General features: G+C 35.3%; 1 protein-coding gene and 1 long non-coding RNA gene across 2 annotated transcripts in view; both read right to left on the reverse strand.

Annotated features, from left to right (window-relative positions):
- Positions 1 to 2089: 2089 nt before the first annotated feature.
- Positions 2090 to 23588, reverse strand: part of LOC131071375 (uncharacterized) — a 43531-nt gene continuing 22032 nt past the window's right edge. The window contains exon 3 of the mRNA XM_058007188.2: positions 2090 to 3485. Within this exon, the coding sequence (XP_057863171.2) occupies positions 2765 to 3485 (721 nt within the window). The 3' untranslated portion in view covers positions 2090 to 2764. The remainder of the gene's footprint in view (positions 3486 to 23588) is intronic.
- LOC131071376 (uncharacterized) lies at positions 8684 to 13424 on the reverse strand. The gene is made up of 2 exons (XR_009112507.2): positions 9309 to 13424; positions 8684 to 9224 (listed from the first exon to the last, which is right to left on the reverse strand). It is a non-coding gene; the product is annotated as an uncharacterized LOC131071376 (long non-coding RNA).

Genomic DNA, 23588 nt, shown 5'->3' on the forward strand with positions numbered 1-23588 from the left:
AACTTGGGCTCACCTTCCTTGTGGTAGGTTTTAATCAATTCATTGTATGAAATTACCCTTAAGTGAAAGAAATCAAGCCCTTCTACAAATAATCTATAAGTGTAGGTCAATATGGCAAGAATAACCTTAATTCGCTTCCATGCAAATTATTTCATTAGATATTAGTCAGATCTTGCCTCTCACCTTATTCTAGGTACACACTTTCATTGTTTAGTCGCTAGTGTAATTAAAACTATGATAACACTTTTTAAGTCAGCCTCCATGGATACTCCTCATTTAGTTCTCCCTTAATACAGTTCTCTTTTCACTACGCCACAGCTTTCCTATTAGCCATCATAGTTCACATGCAACACACTTGACAAAACTGTCCGCTACTTCAGCCAAAAGCCTTCAGAAACGCTATTTGAATCAAAGAAGAAATTGTACTAATGTTCACAAACTACCAAATTCTTGGAAAGGACTCACGAATACAGCATTATAAACTAAAAATAAATCAGGAGAACTAAGAGGAAGTCCGACCTAGAAGAATGGAGAATCTAGAACTATTGAGTCTAGAAAGTAATATAACTTAATATGTGAGGTACAACCAAATGGGTAAAACCCCTAGAGAATTAAAATTTTACAAAAACTTAATTACATTAAGACATCATGAATCATGTGAAAGGGACCGTCCCCATAACAATCTAAGAATACTTGATCTGACAAGAAGATAACGGGCTTCAAAGAGAACATCACCATGTAGCTACAGTGTAGTTGTACAATCCTCAATAACCACCTTTCCCACACCTTATCAAATTTGTGCTCACACTGGCAATTGTTTATATTTGCTGTTTCTGGAAATCCACGACACATTTTCAGTGTGGCCGGCAATGCTTATATCATAATTCACAAATTTGAGCCATACAAGGACTCTTTCAAAGCACATTTAACCATCACAGACCAACTAATGTTCTTGATTGCAAATATCACTTGCTTTTAACAGCTACATGATAAATGCAGCAAGAAATTTCTCCATCTCATCAAAACCCTTCACAACAATACCATGGCCATTATCTGTTATTTGGATGTTGACTGGTTTCAATGTTGCCATGGTGCCTACGTATATCAACTTGCATTTATGGTTATGGTTGTGCAAGCTCAACTATACTTAGATCTCATCAAGCATGTGAATTAGTTCTAGCAGCTCATATCAATCTCAGATGGATATTTTCATGCTACCTGCATATGCTATCTATATCAAGGTTTGAAACTCAAGCCATATTCTTACATAAGTGAAACAAAGAAGATTTGAAACATTGTCCATAGGAAGATTTCTCATAAATTGCAAACTAGCCAGAAATTAGAGGATGTAGAAAAAAGGGTCAAACATTCAGTGAATCCTCTGATAAAGTTGTCTATCTATCCAATCAAAACTAAATTGTCATAGCATCAGTAGACAATGCAATCGGTCCAACCATAGGGAACACTAGTGTAGCGACTTGCCGTATAATCACGAGGGATCACTTTTGAAGTCTTATAGAAAGCAAACTAGTCACACAAACATTACTTAAAATAACCTGATTATTATCGTTGCGTCCTCTATTTCACAGTTTAATAGTCTTTTAAACTTTTTCATTGCAGCATATGACAGAAGTGTGGTGACATGTGATGCCTATGGGCAGACAAAATCATTTTTAACTTCCAGGTACGCTAATTGCAAGCAAAACCTGCATGGTTCAAAGAAAATTCCCCTTCTTAAAATGCAAGTTTTTCACAAGAAAAAATCCAGAAAAACGTGGGGACTTTGAATCAAACGTGGATAGCTACTGTATGGACACAATACTTGACCGTCTTAATTCCAGATATTGATAGGTATTTTATGGACACTGCACCAAAAAAAAAAATCATGTTAACCCTCTAAAATTGCACTAATAAATTCCATAAATCCATGAATAGTAGGTCCAGAAAAAGTAAACAATTATTAGCATTTCTAATGTTCATTACAATTTTCTGCTAAATTAATAACTAATCTTCAACGATATCAGATATCTCAGAATGTATATCCAACTATTTTGAAATGGACTCAATGTCACATGATTATACCACATGGTAAAATGAAATTTAAAGAATTGCATTACAGTCCAAATACAATCCAGAAAGTTTAACATCAGATAGATAGACTGTGCGCCCCTCAATTTGAAAAATGTAACAAGTGCAATTCAAGGATTGAGGGGGGTGGACGATTGGTGACAACTATTAGTACTGGGCACATGACAACATACCTTGAACAACAATTCTTCTCTGGTTATGTTTCATGCCAAAACCAGAATTAAATAATCAATTCTTTGACTCCCACAATGAGCATGTCCAACCCAAATGAAACAGTGCAGACTGATTTAGCATTAACAGCAATGTTGCTATGCTGCTATGAATTATCACTCGAATCCAGCAAATATCCTTGAATCATATAACATATCCAACCCAAATGAAACAGTGAAGACTGCTTTAGCATTAACAGCAAATGCTGTTATGCCGATATGAATTAGCCCTTGAATCCAGAAAACATCCATGAATTATATGCTTACTTTAAAATGGACAGATAGGATTAAACTTATCGCCAAAGGTTATCTGGTAATGCCATGCGTAAATAAACTCGTGTATTTCCCGTATTTAAAAAGCTTCAGCAAGCTAGAGTAAATTTAGTTCCACACATGTTTTCTGGCATAACTCTGAATGCATCCCTACTGGAGGCCGAAAGAGCTACTTCAGACAGATTTGGTGAGCATCACGCTTCCTTTGCCTTAGATTCCACGTCACCAGTTTTGGTCTTAGAATTCATGTTACTGAAGCGGTTAGCTTTTTTTGTGCATGATATTTGAGTAATATTTCCATCCTGCTGAGAGGGAGTTGATAAGCCAGACATGGAAACTGGAGGATTTAGTGTGCACTCGTCAAGAAGCAAACTTCGAACTCGGCCTGAACCTCTGATTGTTTGCGCAGACAAGTTTCCATGGGCAGAAGAGCCAAAGGGATATTCAGACTCTTCAATATGATGGATGCCTTGTTCTGAAATATTATCTACAGACAATTCAAATGAAGGCATAGCTGGTGGTTGTGATCGCATTTGTAAAGACCGTAGAAGAGCAGCCCTCCGCAGATCTGCAGACTGGCAAGGATCACTTGGGGATGGTGGAAATCGACTCTCAGAATCTGAGTTTCGCTGCCTTGTCTGAGCGCACTGTAATGGAAATGAAGCCACACATGCCAACGAAGACGTACCAGTTCCTACAGATGATGTAAAAGAGGAGCATCCAAACTGGCTTCCAACATTGTTAACGATCTTTTGATTCCTTTGTGGTGAAACAGGGCTTGTAGGACATCCAATAACTTGATCTGATGGAGTAAGAGAAATATGCTGGGGAGACTCATTATATCGTACCATACGATAATTGACACAATCATCACTATCTTCTGACATAGGAGAATCCTGAGCAACAAGCTCCTCCCTAAAAGTAAAACCACACATAAACATGAAATGAACAGAATCCGTTATTTATAAAAGCCATCATAACCTGGCGGAAATGATTAGAAATGTTGAAAATACATTGATCAAGGCAATAGAAAAATCAGAGTACAAATGAAAAATGCACATGACCCATATATTTAAATATGGCGTAGTACAGCCCCTAGATGTATTATACAGTACTTAGAAAATAGCAAGCAAGAGCATTATGGCACTGTCCTGCTCACATCACAAATACCTAGGTGACAGAAGACAACTTACTTTAAAACATGTCATGCATCACAACTAACATGCAATTCATATAACAATAGTAATGGATTGTGATATAAACAGAATAAGTGCCTCCTACGTCACATTTGTCCTGGTGCAACCCAAATAAATTCACAGGCAGAGATATCCTGACAATTCAGTCAAAATAACAGAGTATCTTTGACCAAGAAGAGTATATGTATATATGCACACAAGTATATGTATATCCCCTTTTTCAAATCAAATGCATCTATAAACTAACCATTTCAGTACAGACAAGAGACAAACCAAACATAATAAGCATTCTTGTATAGATAAGTGCTACAATGAACCTCCGACATCTTCAACACCAGCAGAAAGTTAAGTTGATGAAATATAACAAATTATATTTTATTCACCAATAACAAAGTGTTGGATATTTTGGCATTGATGTCAAAAGTTGATGATCAAGGTTGTGTAAATTTTGGAGGATTACTCAAAGTAATCTAGAACTATGTTTGGCTTTCTGAAAAGATTTGGTATGAGATGCTCATCAAGCTGCTGATTATTCATTAGATCTTCATAGATTGTTTAGTTGAGCTTCTTGGTTGCGTGCTTGAGTTGGTTGGTTGTCTGCTTGAGCTGCTTGAGCTACTTGCCTATCTAATTGAGCTACTTGGTTGTCTAGTTGAGCTTCTTGGGTATCAGTTTGAGCTAGCTGCTTGTCCAAGTCAGTTGCTTGCTTGTCTATTCTTGTGCCAAGTCAGATTGACAAATCATCAGTGGAACTTTCAAAAGATCGATTTTTCAAGACAAGCTGCTGGAAAGTCAATGATAATATTCTAGAGGCACATTTTCAGAAATTAATGGCAGTTTCCATGAATCGAATTAATCCTTTTTAATGCGACAGTTTTTGGTGTATGGCAGCTACAGGTGTTTTCATATTCTGAGTGATTCTCTTCATTGTGATGGCCTGAATTAAATATGCAATCACCATATATACTCCACGTGTTTGGACGGCTTCAATTTTTTATGCTAGGTAATTTTAATTGGAAAGTTCATTAATTTATCCTTTTGTTGGGCAAGCGCTGAAGATGTTTCCATTGAGTGCAAGTGGGATGGTTTCATTTCTTGCAACGGCTTTATAACATTTTTCTATTTCTTCAAGAGTCGTTTTGTATTCTGAAAATGATATACTTTTAGCCGTTCTTTTCTTGGAAGTGTGTGATGAAGTCAAATATGTGTTTAAGTTGAGCATGTTATGAAGTTGAGTTTTTTTGATAGAGCCGAGCATAGCATATGTTTGAGCTTTTGTGCAACACGCAAATCGCAGAGTATAGTATGTTATGGCGTGAAGGGTAAAATAGATTTAAAACAGTGCACAGCATATAAGGGAGTGTTTGGTATATGCTACGTATGAATTTGAAATCAAAAAGGGGGTCTCAAAACAGAACTGGTATAACTAGAACATTTCTGCCTGTGCGTGACCATTAACCTTACATTCAAATCGAGACTCCTGACTTGGCTGTAGACCTGTACGTGGACAGAGATAAAGGAAAATACTTGGACCTTAATGCAACTCATAGTTGCTGCTGTATGATTTCTGAGTATTAAATTCTCAATGGCATATTTGTAATTTCTGAGCAATATTTAAGCCATTACTGACATCTGAGTTTGTTAAGTGGTAAAAACAAGGAGGATGTAAAGTCTATATTTGAGAAATACTTATGGAGCTGCATACATGGATATCATAGTTTTTGTGAAGATCTTTAAAAAGTTTCAGTAATTTTTGAATGTGAAAAGAACTGGAGTATGTGCTTCAACACATTGAAGTTGGTACTTCAAGGGGAGTAGGTGCTCTCAGTGAGTTGGTGCTCACTTTTGTATTTTGGGTTGGTACCCATTGGTTTATAAAAGCTTTTGTGTTCCGTAGGTTTTTTCCTGAAAGGGTTTTCCACGAGAATTTTGGTGTTTGCTTCTTGCTGTTTGACCTCTCAAGTTTTATGTGGTTTCATGCTTTAAAAGATTTAAAACACTGATTCACGCCCCATGCCTCAGTACTTTCCGTGTGTTTTTCACAAAGAACATGCTATCAAAGAGGTGCATGTTGGGGTCCATTTAAATTTTATACTGCTTAAAGATTCATTCAAACATATGATTGTATGAAAATATGCTTTCTCAAGTGGACTGATAAATCTCTGAAGAGTTTAGTCCAGTTTGAACAACTCAACTCTGCAGGCCATTACAAAAAATTATCATTATTAGCTTGTTCTACTGCAGATAGGCACACATTCAACTATTGTTTCAATGGTAGTTCCCATATTGAACAAAAGCAAGTAATGAATGCTTTATCAAACATATCATACAATAATTCCCTCTTCCATTTCTAATTCCCTATTTGATTTTTTTCATTTTCTGTGAAGTAATTGATCTCTTTCATTGTTATTCTGATGATATCGCCTACTCTTCCATCTAATTTTACAATTTCAGTAATTCCACTCCTCTTTTTTCCTTGTTCATCCTTCCTCATATAGCATATCACATATCATAGCTTTCCTACCATCCAACGTCATTATTAACCTCAACCTAAGTCATTGAGATAACATCACAAACTTACCTGGTTAATGTCCTTTTAGCACCTTCCCTCAACTTGATCCCAGCCATTCATGCAAGACTGAGCAAAGCACTTGCAGCCTTGACAACATTGGATAGACAGTGCTCTCACCTTCACTTTCCAAAAAAATCAGGGAGTAGTTTGACTCTTCCATGCCTTGACGGCACTTTTCCTTTTATAACTGATCATATCTTCTGGGAGCATTGATACGTTCTGGTTGCTCGTGGACATTAACATTGTTTCTTTCTCTCTAATCTATGGCTGCTTGAGAGAAACCTGTTGGGATTGTGCTAAGGGGTTAAGAGGAACCCAATTTTTAAGTTATCAAAGCACAATTGAGCTAAGAAGACTGTCCCACATGCAAGAGTATTGGATGAGACCGGAGCACATTCACTGTTTATGTTTGCAATATTTCATGAAGTTAAGCATGGCAAATCCCATTTAGACCACAAAACATGCCCTTGCTCATCCTTCCATCTCCTTCAATCTTTATATTGGAAGACTTCATCTCAAATTTTCTAACCAAAATGGACGTAAATAGTTTATAAGCTATGTTACCAATTCACGTTCAGGTTCGACAGTCTATGTAATGTCCCCAATTGGAACCCTACGAAAATATGCTTTTTTTCTGATTATAAAAGACAAAATAAATAATGGAAACAAACTTAACCCTAATCTACAGCAGATCTGGAAACCTAATAATAGAAAATTAATTTAGAAACCCTGGCAATCAAAAATGTTAGATCAGGCCATTAAATGATAATAATAACAGATGAACAGTAACTAATAAAGCCCCAGAAATCATGGAAACTGGTGTATAATACCATATATAATTTATACCAGTATTAATGTTCACAACAACTAATAATTAACAGTTTGCATTTATGATAGCATTTGTTAGATCAGAAAACAGATGAAAAATTAGAAGAGTTTGACTGCAACATTGATGTTGCCACTCACAAGTCACCATACAACTGTACAACCTGCATAAACCCTTGAAAGAAATGTCTGAAATGCTGATAGCCTGATTGTATGGCCTGTAACGATTGGCATAAGGCTGGGGAAGGCTGTACAGAAGTCCCAGCTGCTCAAGGAATTGACATAGGCAGATATCGAGCTGTAAACAGTCTGTAAAATGCAGAAAATGTGGTGCAAGTCTGTTGTGAAGTTCACCACAACCTGGAAAAATGTATTAGAAGGATGGTGCAGGTCTGCAATGAAATAAGGATGCCCTAAAAACTGTACGGAAGCCTCTGGAGTGACGGTAGAGCACCCTAAAGTGTTGATATCTAAAATAAGCCCTTTCAATTTTGACGACACAATGTGTGAGCTGGAAACGTTTAAAAAAATGCTGATTTGCTGATGTAGGGCAATTTGCTTCGCAAAATTGAATCCAAAAAGTTTTTGTCCTTTGGAATTTGCCAATAAAGGAATTTCATTCTTGAGTGTCGAATTTGAAAATAACATCTAACTTGCCCTTTTTGAAACAAACAAAGACACATACACACTTAAGAACATAGATGATAATCTCTCTCTCTCTCTCTCTCTCTCTCTCTCTCACACACACACACACACACACTTGAGAACATAGTTGATAATTTATATTCCAACGTCAATTGTCAAGTCATAATTCATTAATGTTAAAAATAAATTAAAATGATTTAAACTTGAACTGCACATGGAAACTCAATAAAAATCATTAATCATCATATTGCTCTTCATCAAAACCATCAATGTCATCAGTTGGTTCTTTAGTCCTGTGTAGCTACCTCATGTCCCTCATCCTTGACTTTCAACCATCAAAAATGTGCCCTAAAACCTAAACCAGTGTTTATTGGATGTCATTTTTCCTCAATCATAGATATAATTTGATTCTCTATTAATTTCATATGCATAAAATCTTTGGGGTTTGGTGTCTGCCACTTCATCTTATCTTATCCAGTATTGGCTGACTCAAGTTGTTGTTGCCATTATCTATTTTTCTTTTTGAGTTTTATCTCCTTACCTTGGTGGATGAAACATTTTTTAAATCAGGTTTTGTAAATCATAATCAGCTGCAATTTTCCAATTGAAAGCCTTTTGTTTAAATTTAGTCCATCCTCCCTAAATAAAAAATTGAATCTGATTTGCTTTTAAACCTTGACGAATACAACATATATAATACAGACTCTCTTCTTGTTTTATCATTTTGTTTATCCAGACGTCAAAGACCCTGTGCTTGATTTAATAAACTACATTGGAGCAAGAATGACGTCTAATAAACAACATCAATAATCATTACAAATCAATGATCAATGGACATGGATAATCAATGCAATTCAATAATCATCAACTTGCTCTTCATCAAAAGCATCAATGTCATCAATCGGTTAGATAGAACCACAAGAGTAGAAAAGGTTGCGTGATAGAACCATCCAAGTTGAGCTACTCAAGTGCTACATCCCAATGGCTCATTGCCTCCTTGTATCAGCTTGCTTATGTGAAAGAAGATACAAATTGGAAAGCACATACACAATTTTTTCTATGCTTTTTGCAACCAACTAATTGCACTTCATTAAATGGATAACGGAGTGTGTACTCCATTTTTCTCAAATGAGGGGTTCTTCTCATAGTGTGTTGGTTAAGTGGTGCTGTTGTTGTTGTGACCATCAATATTCAAACCCCCACTGTACCATTGTGATTGCAGGCTTGTGCCTTCACTGAACCAAATTGCTTGCGGGTTTGAGATCCCTCATTTGTGACCTCACCATTTCATAGCTCCGGGTCAAAAGCATTCCACTTGGTACTAGAGCGTGTGTCATGCCAACACCACCAATCACGTTAAAAAGTTTACCTGGCACTATTGAGAAAAAAAATCTCTAATGAAGAGGAACTCACAACCTGTATGGATTCAAAACAAAGTCAATACAATATGTATACTTATATTGCAAAAAAGTAATGAAGTTACAAAATAAAAATTCATACCCATGATATAACTTTGATGGCAAGAGCCTACACAAACAAATCTGTGTACTAGTCTTGAAGAGTGCTAAGGTCATCACCCATTTAAACAGAGCAAAAATTGTTCTCTCTAAAAAACAAAAGGCTTCATCTACAATGCATGGGTGCATATGTTAGTCCAAAGATTCTTAAAGATTTTTTTAAGTTTTATCATCTTTGAGTGTGAAATCTGAGCGGAGCAACCAGCGATTTTGTGTCCCAACACGTTGTAGAGGAAGCAACTGAGAAGGAAACCTTCATAATTCAAAAATTGTCTCCAAGTGCCAAAAGAGGAATGGATTCTGATGAAATAGAAAAATTGGTTTTGAAATATCTATCATGGTGCACACCCTGATGAATCTGCAAGTAGGTGCCACCAAATCATGATCCCAGATAACAGAACTCCCCACCTGATCAATCATATTTTTTATGAGATCTGTATCATGCATGATCAACGGACGATTGTACAAACAAATCCATATTGGAATGGAAGTGATAACAGCAGTGGACGGATCAAAGAAAGGGGACCACAGGGCAAAGAAAAAACTGGATTGTTCAAAAAACCACAAGGAATTTCGTTAGTCGTCAACCAATTTGAAATTAATGAGGAAGAAACCAAAGTCAAGCAACTTGACATCTGGAAGAGCTATACTGAACACAGGAAAAAACCAGCAAACTTCCAAACCCAAACTGGCAACATAGTTTTAAAGGTTTCAACAGAAAAAATAGACATCACAGATGCAACACCCGCCCTAGTAGCTGATCCCCAACACCCCTTTCTCATCAGGTCAGTCTAGTGCCATCCCCCTCCAGCATTACATTTTACAGCTACTAATTCTGCAGAGACAACTCATAGCAAAAACAAAAGCCATCCTTTCAGACAAGAAAAGGATCCTACAATCAATCAATTTCAATTTTGGCGGTCAATCTCCTCACTCACTGTCAAAGAGAAAAAAATCAATTAGTGACAGATTGATCATAGAAAAAGATACAAGCATTCAACAAACAGTGGATAAAACACAATTTTGGGCTCCAAACCAGCAATTAACACAGAGCAATATCTCCCTTCAAGGAGGATAAGGAAATGAAAAATCTAAGCAACAGATTGGCATGTGAGATCCATCTTTACAATTAAGATTGTATCTTGGAACATAATGAGATTAGGCTCCCCAAACGCACATTTATTTCTCAAGGATTTGATCTAGAATAAACAAGTCTATCTTCTCCTATTATGAGAAATTCATAAACAAACAAAAACCCTAAACATTTTTCACAACATCAAGGGATCCACACAAATTATCCAATGCCTGGTCTCCAAATGACTGATTCACTGGAATCCCTCAAAATGGCAATTGCACATTTCTCAGATTTTTCCGTTGAACCTGCAGCAAGAATGCTTCTCGTATGAACTGCAACTCTGCTTTTGGGTACTCAATATTTACATCCCCCAATAAAAAATCAAAGATTTAAGCTGCTCATACAGTTAGTGAAATGGATCTTAATTTCTCAGCCCATGCATTTAATTATCATGGGAAATGTTAACACCATATGCCATCATGAAGAAAAGGGAGCCTTGGATTCAACCACAGAACAACCATAGCTCTTCATCAACTAGAAAGCAGTACCATTTTGATGGAAATCGAATTTTTACAAGGGCAGTATAATTGGTGCTGTGGTTGGAAGGGACTCAAATAAATTGCTGACAAGTGTGACATAATGTTCCTTACAAAGGATTGGCTTTGAAACATATATCAATAAGATCACATCATCTGATCATTGCCCAATAATGTTATCCATATTCTTGCCACCTATCCATAGGAGGTCATCAGTATTCAAGTTTGACAACATGTAGCTATCTCATCCTGCTTTTGGCACCAAAGCATTTCAAGGGTGTCAAGCATCTCCAACTATTTTGAGCTCAACAATATACAGATTAATTCATAAGCTAAAATATGTATAAAAACACATTAAGGATCGGAACGAATACACCTTTGGCAATGTGTTCTCTCAATTACACATTATTCAATAGCAATTGGCAAGAAACCAAACAATCATTAGGGAAGGTGGCTTTACTCCCTTCCTAGAATAGGAACAACAAAGCTAAATCCGTCAGCTAGTCATGGTCTAGCAAAAGGAGAATGAATGTCAGAGACAAAGATCGACAGTAGACTTGATTACAAAAAGAGATACCAATATGAATTTTCTTCATGCATATGTACTCAGTTGCTGCCATAACAATTTTTCAATAACCTTCACACACCAATCAAGGAATGTCCACAAATCCAATCCTCTCTTGAATACAAGTCAAACAATAAAGTATTTCAATCCAATTAAACATGTGATAAACCATTAAAATTAATGAAACAATGGAGAAGCAAACATATCTACATAATTCATATGAACACCACACATACATGGTGAAACCCTTGTAGGAAACTCCACAACCAAAGAGACCCAAGTTTCTACAAATTTTTAATTATAACAATAAAATCCGCTTATTCCTAACTAACAATAATCCAAAAGCATAACAATAATTGTATCCCTTCGACTAACAATAATCCAGCAGCATAACAACGGCAAAAGAACCTTACAAACCTGTCCTATGCCTCCATCATATAGAAATATCAAAAACAAGAAACCACCCAATGGTATCCCAGAACTAAAAGGCAAAACCATGAGCCACTACCAAAAAGCCAACACCCCATAGTCATAGTCAAGAAAGCCACAATAGAAATTAACTTCTCTTACACCTCTTTTACACATCGTAGATTTGGTCATAATCATCATATTGACTGAATTCTCAATCTAGGCACTCCATGAGGGCATCCAATGCTTGTCATAAAATTCATTGATTCAAAATGAAAAGATACTTTATAACTCCTACTTTTGACCATTTAAATCTAACTTCCCTATTCAATGCCTTCTTACACAATATTGTAAGTATTTTGAAGAATAAATAATAAATAAACAATATCCCAACCCTCACATGGGTGTCCCATTTTTCCCACTCTAATGTTTGGAGACCATATATGTAGTACCCTTCCATATTGCACTCTTTTATGATACTCTTGATAGATACTTATGGCTTATTTATATTTTCGAATGCTTTTAGTTGATGTTAGACATTGCTTCTTGACAGCTGATACATTATGGTCTTGTGTGGATGATGATATACTCAAGATTATTACGATGATGGGACATATGTTTGGTTATTTGTGTGCACTCATTATATGCATGTTGTGGTTTATATATGTTTATGATGATGTTGTGTTATGTACTAATCCTACTTCGTGCTCATATTGGATATGATAAGGTTATTGTAGATGCTATGTTTTGTCATGATTGTATAATTGTTGAGGACCTGAAAGGGATGATGTTATGCCACTCATTTATGAGCAGAGTGTGATGTCATGATTCTCCTTCACCTATTTGATTGTTTTATGTGATTGTTTAATGTTATCTGCAAATGTATATGTTGTTGTAGAGACGTTTGGTGTTTTGTAGAATGCAGGTACTAGACATCGACTCCACCTGGTTTCACAAGTCTAAGTGTGTCTCTAATCCCAATGGCAAGTTGATCGAAGGTGACATGAAGTCTCATCACACTCTAGGCTTAGTTGGTCTTGTCAATCCTAGTGTTTTGGCTAGAATTGTCTTGCTAGTTGATACATGGTGTTTTATTTAATTTCATGTTTGGTTGATTATATGAGTTGAGGTAAATTATTAATTAATTAATTATTATATACATAGTTTATTGATGTTAAATTATGGCGATGGTTGGTTTGGATATTTAAATATAAATATATTTATTTATTGAGAGCTTATAATTAATCTAAGTTACTGGGTTTGGCCCCCTAGACCCCTAGTACTGGTCCAGTACGGTCCGGGTTTGGGTTCAGGTCCGGTTCGCCTGTGGTTCGGACAGGGTTCGTGGTTCACAAGCCTGGTTCGAACCAAGGCTGCCCCCGCAAGGGGTGCTGCCCCTTGACCCCGTTGGGGACGTCGCCTCAAACCCCCATTAGAGAATCCATTTGATGATCAAACTTTAAATTGTTGAAAGTTGAAACAATGATACTTGAATATTTTATCATTTTGATATTAAGGCGCTGCCCCTCGACCCTGCAAAGGGCTCTGCCCCTTGACCCCGCTGGGGGCGCTGCCCCCAGACCCCCGCAAGAGGCACTGCCCCTTGACCCTGTTGGGAGCGTTGCCCCAAACCCCCATTAGAGAATCCATTTGATGATCAAACTTTAAATTGTTGAAAGTTGAAACAATGATACTTGAATATTTAATCATTTTGATATTAAACTTGATGTATATGATGCTGTTATGGTATGATCATGATGCTATGATTACAAGTTTATGTTGGTTTTGTTGTTCATATGTTGCTATGTGACATGCTAATCTTAATTCATGCTTATAGGCTGCATATATATAATTTACATGTTTTTGTACTAACGAACCCAAACCCCTTTTCAACTTTTTGCCGTACTGGCGTACCGGGTTCTTCGAACCCAAACCGGTAACTTAGTAATTAATTAATGTTGTTTTGTGGGATTGTATTTAGTTGAGCATGTATGCTTATTTGTGCATTTGATTTATTTGATTATTTATTTATTAGTTTATTTTATTGTTTAACCTTTTTATCTATTTATTTAATTGTTTATTTACTTACCCTTTCTTACTATTGGTCTTTGGGAGTTGTATTTGGGGAATAATATTATTTAACTTCTTTTTTTTTCAAAAAGGGTTGGTAATATTATTATTATTTTGATTTTTGGGTTGTGATGAGGTATGACTCTGTAATTTTTTAAATATGGAGAAATGATATTGCCGTGAAATTTTTTGGCCTGAAAAGTTTCTAGATTTTTGGTTTTTGGAGGAGATGGATTCTGCGTATGTTTGAAGATTGGAGTTGGTTTTCAATTTGCATTGTTGTGTGGGCATGGGAGGAGTTTGCTAGATTGTGGATTGTTTGGCTTCTTTATATTTTTTGCCATGCATTCTCTTCTTTGAATTTCTTTGCCCATTTCTTTAGATCTCTAGGTCGGTGGTTCTGAATCTTACTTATTTATTTTGGTTTTAAGGGAAAATATCGTTTACTTCGTGTATGGAAAAATGTTTTTGGTGTGATCTTGGAATTTGGTGTTTACACTCTTCTATGTTTTGTATTTGTATAAAAGTACTTTGTTGCCTCAACCTATGGAGGTTGTGTTGTATTTTGCAATTCTGTGTTACTTCACCTTCTATCTGTAGTGGAAGGAAGTATTTTGTTGTTAATCCTTTTGGAGGCCATTTGTGTGTTACATTTTTGTGCTTTGCTGTTTCATTATTCGGGTTACCAGGAATGAAGTTGTAGATTTCATGGTGTCACTTCGTAGTTGGATTTTGGGCTTTGGAAATTATGATTCTTCGTTTATGATTGTTGAAACATTGTTATGGTTGTATAAGTCTTTTATTTTTTGTTTCTTATTCGAAGTCGTATTTCATTCCGAACTTGTCCGTAGTCAAAAGGCATATTTTACTTTGTGTATGAGTCTTTTTTCACCCTCTATTTTGTATGTGCCATTTTGGTGAATGTATGCGCTATTTATTTGGTCGTATGCACTACAAAAGGCATATTTTACTCTGTGTATGAGTCTTTTTTCACCCTCTATTTTGTATGTGCCATTTTGGTGAATGTATGCGCTATTTATTTGGTCGTATGCACTACAAAAGGCATATTTTACTTTGTGTATGAGTCTTTTTTCACCCTCTATTTTGTATGTGCCATTTTGGTGAATGTATGCGCTATTTATTTGGTCGTACGCACTACACTAGTTGATGGATGCGCTAGACAAGTTGTCAGATGCGTCGTTTTGTGTTGTATATGCACCACAGTATGTCTTATATGAGCTAATGTATGTTTTAAATGTGTTGTTCTAGGTCACAGAAGCGCTGAAGAATTTTGTAAAAGCACAAAACAATGTGTAAATGCACTAGATAATTCTCTAAAGGCGCTGATCTGTCGTTTTGAATTTTCCAATTGATTTTTTGAGTTTGTGTCGAACCAGAGGCTTGATTTTGGGATTTTTGTAATTCCCTCTAATGTTTCCAGTTTCGATTTATTTGGTTTTGAAATTTTGTTATATGATTCCATTATGGCTTTTGTACGAGATTGTTTTATTTTGCAATTAAATGTAGGAATCACATTTTGGATGTACCATGCTTTGAGATTATCAGTTTCGTGGTTAAATTATTGTATGAGATTTATGGATATTGGCTTTATGGAATCACATATGAATTTATGGTTCAGTTTGGATATGGAACCTTTGAAAAAAAGTAGTATCATGTGATTCTTTGAGATTCTTTTATATTGATGTATTTACCCTAGCTTTTAGGAACATGATAGGGGGAGTGGCTTCCAAGAGTGTTGGGGTCTAGAGTGTTGGGGTCTAGAGAGAGATTACCAAGGAATCTCATTGGCAGTTTTTTTGTAAGCAAGTGATAATATTAATTAATTGATTTACGAGTTTGGGTAGCTTTCTCATTTAACAAGATAAGAAAATGTTTGGAGCCCCACTCATGGCCTAGAGTGCTAGTTCAAGCTTAGGATGAGTTGGGAAGGCCTCGTTGGCATGGCTATACTCCTTTGTCTTCACAAAAGGTTGAGTTGGTTCCGCATGGGTGTCACTTGGGCACCAGGGTCTAGATAGAGACTGCTAAGGAAACCCTAGTTGATGGGCGTTGGTGTCAAGAGACTACCAGGAAAACCCTTGTTGATGACATGAGATGACACTCTTCCCTATATGTGTCCTACTACCTTAGCCTTGTGCTTTAATGGTAGCCTCTCGTGAGTTTGTACTTTATGGTTAAGCCTTGCTTTGTGTATTTTGGCTTATGTGGCTAGTCTCCAGATGTTGTTGCCTATTTTTTAGGTTCCTTGGATGTTAGGTGTCAGCATAGGTTTAGAGTGTGTGTAGGACCTTATGTCATTCTTCAAAGCACGAGGGGTGGACCTTTTGGGTTCCACATGTTCGAGTGGTTTGATGTCTTCTTCCATTGAGATATTCTTTGTTGGATGTTCGTGTGCGTGATTGAGGATTCTTTATCTCTTCAGTTCTTGTGCTATGGAAATCTTGGAGCAGTTGTGATCTATTCTCTATGATTGAGAGATATCGTTGTAATAAGTAGCTCGATTAATTATTCTTGTAGAGTTTATGGATCCTATTTGAAGCAGATAATGTATACTTGTATTGATCATATTTGTACGAGATGTAATGTGTAATATGAAATAAAGACAAGTGATTTCTTCCATTTAGAAATGGATTTTTATCACATTATAGAGTTGTTATGGAATACCTACTTGATGGAAATATTGGTTAGGAACATTTGGTATTGGTGTTAAATATGTTATAAATCATGAATAAGAGATAATTTGGTTAATGATTACTTTCCTATATGTTAAGAGATGCATGTATGTTAGGTTAGATAAAGGAAAATCATGCATTAGTGTTATTTGATGATGTTCACATCTTGATGTTATGTTAAGTAATGATGTTGAGTTACCCTAGGGATTGCATTTATGTTTATGAGATCATGTTTTGATGATGTACATGTATACTTGAGAATTTATGTGTTGTATTAGTTCTTATAAAAAAAAAACTATTTTTCTAGGGTATTCTTGGCGGGCATTACAATATATTATTTATTTATTTATTGTCTACATAATTAAATAAAATTAATTAATACTTAGGATTTGCAAGAAGAATGGCACACTCAGTCCTAACATCCTCCCACATGACATTTTCATTGTAACGACATAATACCAAACAAAATGAATGAATCAAGTGCTGGAAGAGACAAGGCCTGCAAGCTCCCTTAACCAATACAACTTATTCATGCTAACTAGCTTAATAAGAGAATCTACAGCACTAACCAAAGTGTCAATCTTTTGTATGATGACTCTGCCAACCATCTCACAAACAAAGTGCTATTGTACATCAATATGCTTAGTACAAACAAGGTATATCAGATTATATTAAAATATTATTGTAATATTTAGTTATAATGGTCAATTAAGTCATTAGGATAGACTTTAAGAATATTCTTTATTCATTAGTTATCTTTTGCTTTTCTTAGTTGTCTATCTTATCCTTATCTAATAGATCTTTTATTTATCAGATAGATCTTTTATTAGCTTTAAGGAGACTTTCACTCCTTTGTTAATATCGAATATCGAATACCTTCATAATCATTCTCTATCATTACATTTTGTAATATGGTATCCAAGCACAAGAAGGAAGCTTGGGTTTTGAAGGAACCTCAAGATCATTGATAGAGAATTTATCAAAAGGGCTTGTACAAATTTGTACAATGAGTTTGGATCTACCAAAGAAGAAAGATTCTCAGATTTCTTCCTTGAATTTTTGGCAGATTTTTCAATAAACTTGTGGGTATTCGATTTGAAGTTTTGATGATTTTTTTATAAATTTGTAGGCAATTTTTTTCAAAAATTCATGGGTATTTTTTTACCAAAAAATTTCAAGTGTGTTTTCAAAACTTTTTTAATTGATTTTTTTAGAACTTTGGGTATTTGTTACCTGAAATTGTGAAGATTTTTTTGAATTTTTTGTATAAAATCAAATGTTTATTGGTCTCCAATTTTCATGGGTTTTACTGTCCAAAATCATGTGTTTTTATGCTTCGAAAATCGTAGCACACTGATTTTTACTGTCAGCGCGCTAGTTTATTCTTCTTTTTATTGGTGATTTCATCAATTTTTGTGGCACAAGGCAATTTACTAGATTTTTTACAAACACAATAGGGATTTTATTACTTACAACGGCTTGGAAGGAGTTTTGACAAGTTTTTTGAGTGCTTTTTTTCAAATCATAGTGATTTGCCTATATTTTCTAGGTCATGCAATAGCATTTCTGCAACTGGCAACTTTGGTCAAGGATTTATTGGTGATTTTTGACAATTTTTAACAAAATCATGGCCTTTCCTATTTTGGTAATTGGATGATTGATTAATTAAATAACAAAGTACATATAGCCAATTACAAGATGATGTTTTCATAAGAAACTATCATAAACAGAATGCAGAAATATAAAGAATCTAAACTAACTAAAATAAACTAATGCCCATTAATTAAATACTTTAATACCCTCCCTTAATGGTCATTCTATCAACTACACCAAGTTGTCCCCTAGATTTTACAAATTTCTCTGAGCTCAGAGACTTGGTGAGGATATACGCAATTTGATCCTCAATTGGAACATACTGCAACATCACTGATCCATCTTCAACAAGCTTGCATATGAAATGACAAAGAAGCTAAACATGTTTTATTAGAATAATTAATTCTTTTAGTCAGTTACCTTCTTTTGTGGTTCTATTAATGGTCATTTAGTTAGTCATTAGTCAACTATTGCTGGAACATACTGCAACATCACTGATCCATCTTCAACAAGCTTGCGTATGAAATGACAATGAAGCTAAACATGTTTTATTAGAATAATTAATTCTTTTGGTCAGTTACCTTCTTTTGTGGTTCTATTAATGGTCATTTAGTTAGTCATTAGTCAACTATTGCTTCTTTTATAAGAACGCATAGTTTGCTTTTTAGTTTAAATCTTTTTAGCTTTATTTCGCGTTTTAAGCTTTTTTAAGCTTTAGATTAACAATTCGTTCTTTTAAGAACACCATCTTGTAATTCCTTTATATACGCTTGTATATTCGTAATTAAAGAATCTGATTATTTTGATCAATCAATTTTTCATGGTGTCAGAGCAAGTCGATGGGGTTTGTCAAAATTTGGCGAAGTTTTTAATAAAGAATTTGTAAGTCCTTCTACCTGTAAATAATATTACAGAATTTATTTTTTAGTGAATTTTTTATGATAAAAATAATCTGATTGCTGACATCTGTTTGAGGGTTTCTGGGCGATTTTTTTTTCAGATCGTGGGTATTCTAAAAGTATTTTTGGGTCACGTTTCTAACTGAATAGGTTTTTTTGGAAGATTTTTTTTGGGGTGGATTTTTTCTGAGCACAAGGATTTCTGCTATTCGTGATTTCTGAGTCGCAATTTTTCCTTCTCGTGACTGTTTTTCCCGCCCGTGATTTCTTCTGCGATGACACCAATTCTTTAGGTCAGTTTTTTTTCCCTATGTGGATTTTTGTCTACAGTTCGTGCAATTATCACGACACAACTACAGGATTTTGTCTAATCTCTGCGACGGGAATTTTCAAGTTTTCCTATGGGTTTTTTTGACAATGGCGACACGATTTTCGCGTAATTTTATGACACTTTTTCGTCAATTTTTTGACAAATTTTGCAGAGGTTTTCCGTGCTTTTTTTTTGGGCAACATGATTCGACCTGCACGATTTCCCTGGTTTTCAATACCTGTGTTTCGACCCCGATTTTTTATGTGCATGTGAAAGATAGTCCTCGGGTTTTGTGCTTCTTGTGGCAGGTTTTTTTGAAAAATTTAGGGTTCCTGTGTGCGCATAAGGGTTTCTTTCTAGTTTAGTGTTTTCTAAATACACATCTAGGGTTTTACCCTAATTTATTTTAACTGTTTTTTAAAAAAACATTATATTTTGCAGATTATTATTTTTCTGAATTAGTTTTAAATTTGCAAGAAATTTAAATTTTTGGGCTTTTCATCCAAACTCGAAAATCACACATTGGGATTCACGCCTCGAATTCCACTCCAGGGTTTCAGATTCTTTGTGTAGCTACTTCTATTCTTATTTTTAAATCAGATTCTTTTGTCTCATGTCTTCACTAGGTTGACCTCGTTCAACCTCAATTTCCGTAATGGCATACTTGACCAACATCATGTTGAAACACAGTTAGAAGTTCAACGGCCGCAACTACAACACCTGGAAGCAGCGCTTGTTGATGATATTTGAATATCGTTGCCTTGATCAGATTGATTTGGGTCAAACCTCTCATCCTACAGGTCCCAAGGTTTCACAATTAAAAATTGTTTGTCGGTTTTCTGATTTTTTCCATAAAAAATCATGGGAGGGTTTTTGCTTGTTTTTTTCCTCCAAAATCAGGCTTTTGCCATGTGACATTTTTTAGGGTTTTCACGATTTTTTCCTCAAAAATTGTTCACAGGGTTTATAATTTTTCCTTAAAAATTATCATCTGTAATCCGCAAAGTTTGCGTAGGATTTTGGTTATCTAGGTTTTACCCCTTTTTTTCCACAAAAACAATGATAGGTAACCTCAAATTTTTGGGTTTTTCAATTTTCTCCTCAAAATCGTGAATTCTCTTTTCAAGAGTTCCTGTTTCAGTGTTAGACGATTTTTTCCACAAAAATCGTGCTTTGTTGCAATCAAATTTGGGTCGCACCTAGTGTTGTTAGGGCAAAAATCTGCAATCGTGGAATCTTGTAGTCTGTTTTGGAGTTGTTGGAGCCATAGATCAAAATATCGGGGAAAAATCGGGAAAATCACAAATATTGGCCCAAGTTTGACCGTTAAAATCGTTGGAAATCGCGATTTTCGGAGTTAAAAATCGTCGGGAAAAAAAAGGGCAAATGATTTTATTTTATAAAGTGCTTTAAGTTAGCCCTAAATAGTAAATACGTGAATATTTCATCGCGCAGGTTAAGACGGCGATGAACGCACGGTTAAGACAGCGACAAAGGGGGTTAAGACAGCGACAGCATTTCCTCCACGGCAACGGCAGGGAATTTCCTCCACGGCGACGACAGGCATTTGCGCCATCTGCATTTGCCCGATCTACAACAATGAGTGCCGGTGGTATTAATTTAAAAAGTTTTGGTCTATTAGTTGAAGTTCATAGTTGAATGAATTTCCAAAAAAAGTCATAAGGGATTTCATAAATTCTTGAATAAGAAAATTTAAACCACATTTTAAGATTATACTCATTACTCAGTGCTAATATATATTAACAGGTTACATAGTATATTTCATAGATTCATAGTATATTGTTAAATTTAATAGTAATTACTATGAATTTATGAAATATATTATGAACCCGTTAATATATATTGGCACTGAGTATATTGTTAAATTGTTATATTTATGAATTTATGAAATATATTATGTAACCCGTTAGTATAATATATTTCATAGCATATTGTTAAATTTAATAGCATATATTTTAAATAGTATATTTCATAAACTGTGACATAATATATTTTATAGTATATTTCAAATAGTATACTGTATTTCATGTATAATTATGTAAACAGTATACTGTTTGAAATATACATGGAAAAGACAATTAAATTGTTAGTAACTTAGTATATTGTAACCCCAAATTGTTAATATATATTGTTTTCCATGTATATTTCATTATTAATTTAAAAGACAATTAAATTGTTAGTAACTTAGTATATTGTAACCCCAAATTGTTAATATATATTGTTTTCCATGTATATTTCATTATTAATTTATTAATATATATTGTTTTCCATGTATATTTCATTATAATTTATTAGTATATTTTTATACTATTTCATTATTATTAATAATTACTGTTTAATGGAACTATTTCATTATTATTAATAGTTTATTGAAATCTTCTTTCATTAAAGTTGAAGTCTTCTTTTCAATAGTTTAATTGTGACCGTGTACAACCAGAATTTTCAAGTAATGGCGTAATATTAGACTATGTATCTTAGAGTCTTAGACTGTGTATACTGTATATGAATATGATTTTTTATGTTGACTCTCTCTTTTGCTAGGTTTCTTTCAAATATTTATAGAAGACAATGGCTTCTTCAACTATTGGTGGTGGTTAAAAAAGGGATCCTTTGTGGAAACATGGCACACCAGGTGCAGTGGCAGGAGAGGTTATTTATAACCATTGCACGAAAACTATGACCAGTGGCATATATCGACTCAAATATCACCTTGCAAAGATCCCTGGAAAAAATATTACGGCATGTGCCAATGTTTCTAAAGAAGTTCAGAGGGAGGCAAAAGCAAGACTTTCAGGATATGAGCAAAATAAGGCAGAAAAAAAGAGGACAGCAGAGGCAATGGCAGCCCCAATGAGAGATATCAATTCTACAGGGTCCGAAAATATTGGAGTGGGCAGCAATATATCTAGTTTCTTCATTCCTCGTAACACTCCTGGTGCGCAACCCGGATTGTTAGGTACTGCATGGAATAAGGAAGTGCATCAGCAGACAAAAGAGGCAATGGCTAGATTTTGGGTTTACAACAATATTCCATTTAGTATTATTGAGAGTCCATATTGGGAGCAAATGGTCAGTGGATTGACCATTTCTGGTAAGGGGTTCAAGTCCCCAAGTCGTTATGAGTTGAGTGGGCCATTATTACAGCGTGAGGTCCAAAACACACATGAATTGGTGGAACAACAAAGGAGGAATTGGGAAAAGAATGGCTGCACCATTTTATCTGATGGGTGGACAAATAGTAGGAATAGGACACTCATAAACTTTCTAGTTGCTTCAGGGGGACAGGTGGTATTTTTAAGATCGATTGATGCCTCAAATGAAGTGAAGAATGCAGAAACCTTGTGCAACATGTTGGATGAGGTGGTGACCGAAGTGGGAGTGCAAAATGTTGTTCAGGATGTGACCGATAATGCAGCTGCATATATGGCAGCCGGTAAACTTCTACAGGCTAGGCATCCGACATTATTTTGGAGCCCTTGTGCTACTCATTGCCTTGATTTACTCCTCGAGGACATAGGGAAACTTAGTTGGGTGAAGAATGTGGTTGAAGATGGAAGAGAAATCACAAAGTACATCTACAACTACACATGGGTCTTGGAGCTTATGAGACAACACACTGATGGTAAGGATCTTGTGCGTTCAAGAGTCACACGTTTTGCCACGAATTTTCTCAACTTGCAGAGCATATTACATGCATTGTCCAACCTGAACAGGATGTTTGTGAGTGAAAGATGGTTGGAGAGCCCATATTGTAAGAAGCCTGAAGCAGAGAAGGTCGTGAAGGTCGTTAAGGCCGTTTTTGATGATAGATTTGGCAAACTCATGGAGGAGATCATCAATGTAAGTCTTCAAAGTTCAAATTTCAATTGATGATTTATTGTTTAATTTTCTAATATTACACATTGCTGATTTTTGTTAAATTTGTCATGTCTAGTTGTCAGAGCCGTTGGTGAGGGTTCTATGGATGGTGGATGGGGATAAAAACCCCATAGGGTATCTATATGAGCCATGGATAAGGCCAAAGAGGCAATTCAGCACTTGTATGAGTCAGACAGAACCAAATATGAACCCATATGGTGCATAATTGATCGAA

The sequence above is a fragment of the Cryptomeria japonica genome, chromosome 2 (assembly GCF_030272615.1).
Source record: "Cryptomeria japonica chromosome 2, Sugi_1.0, whole genome shotgun sequence".
Classification (NCBI taxonomy): Eukaryota; Viridiplantae; Streptophyta; class Pinopsida; order Cupressales; family Cupressaceae; genus Cryptomeria; species Cryptomeria japonica.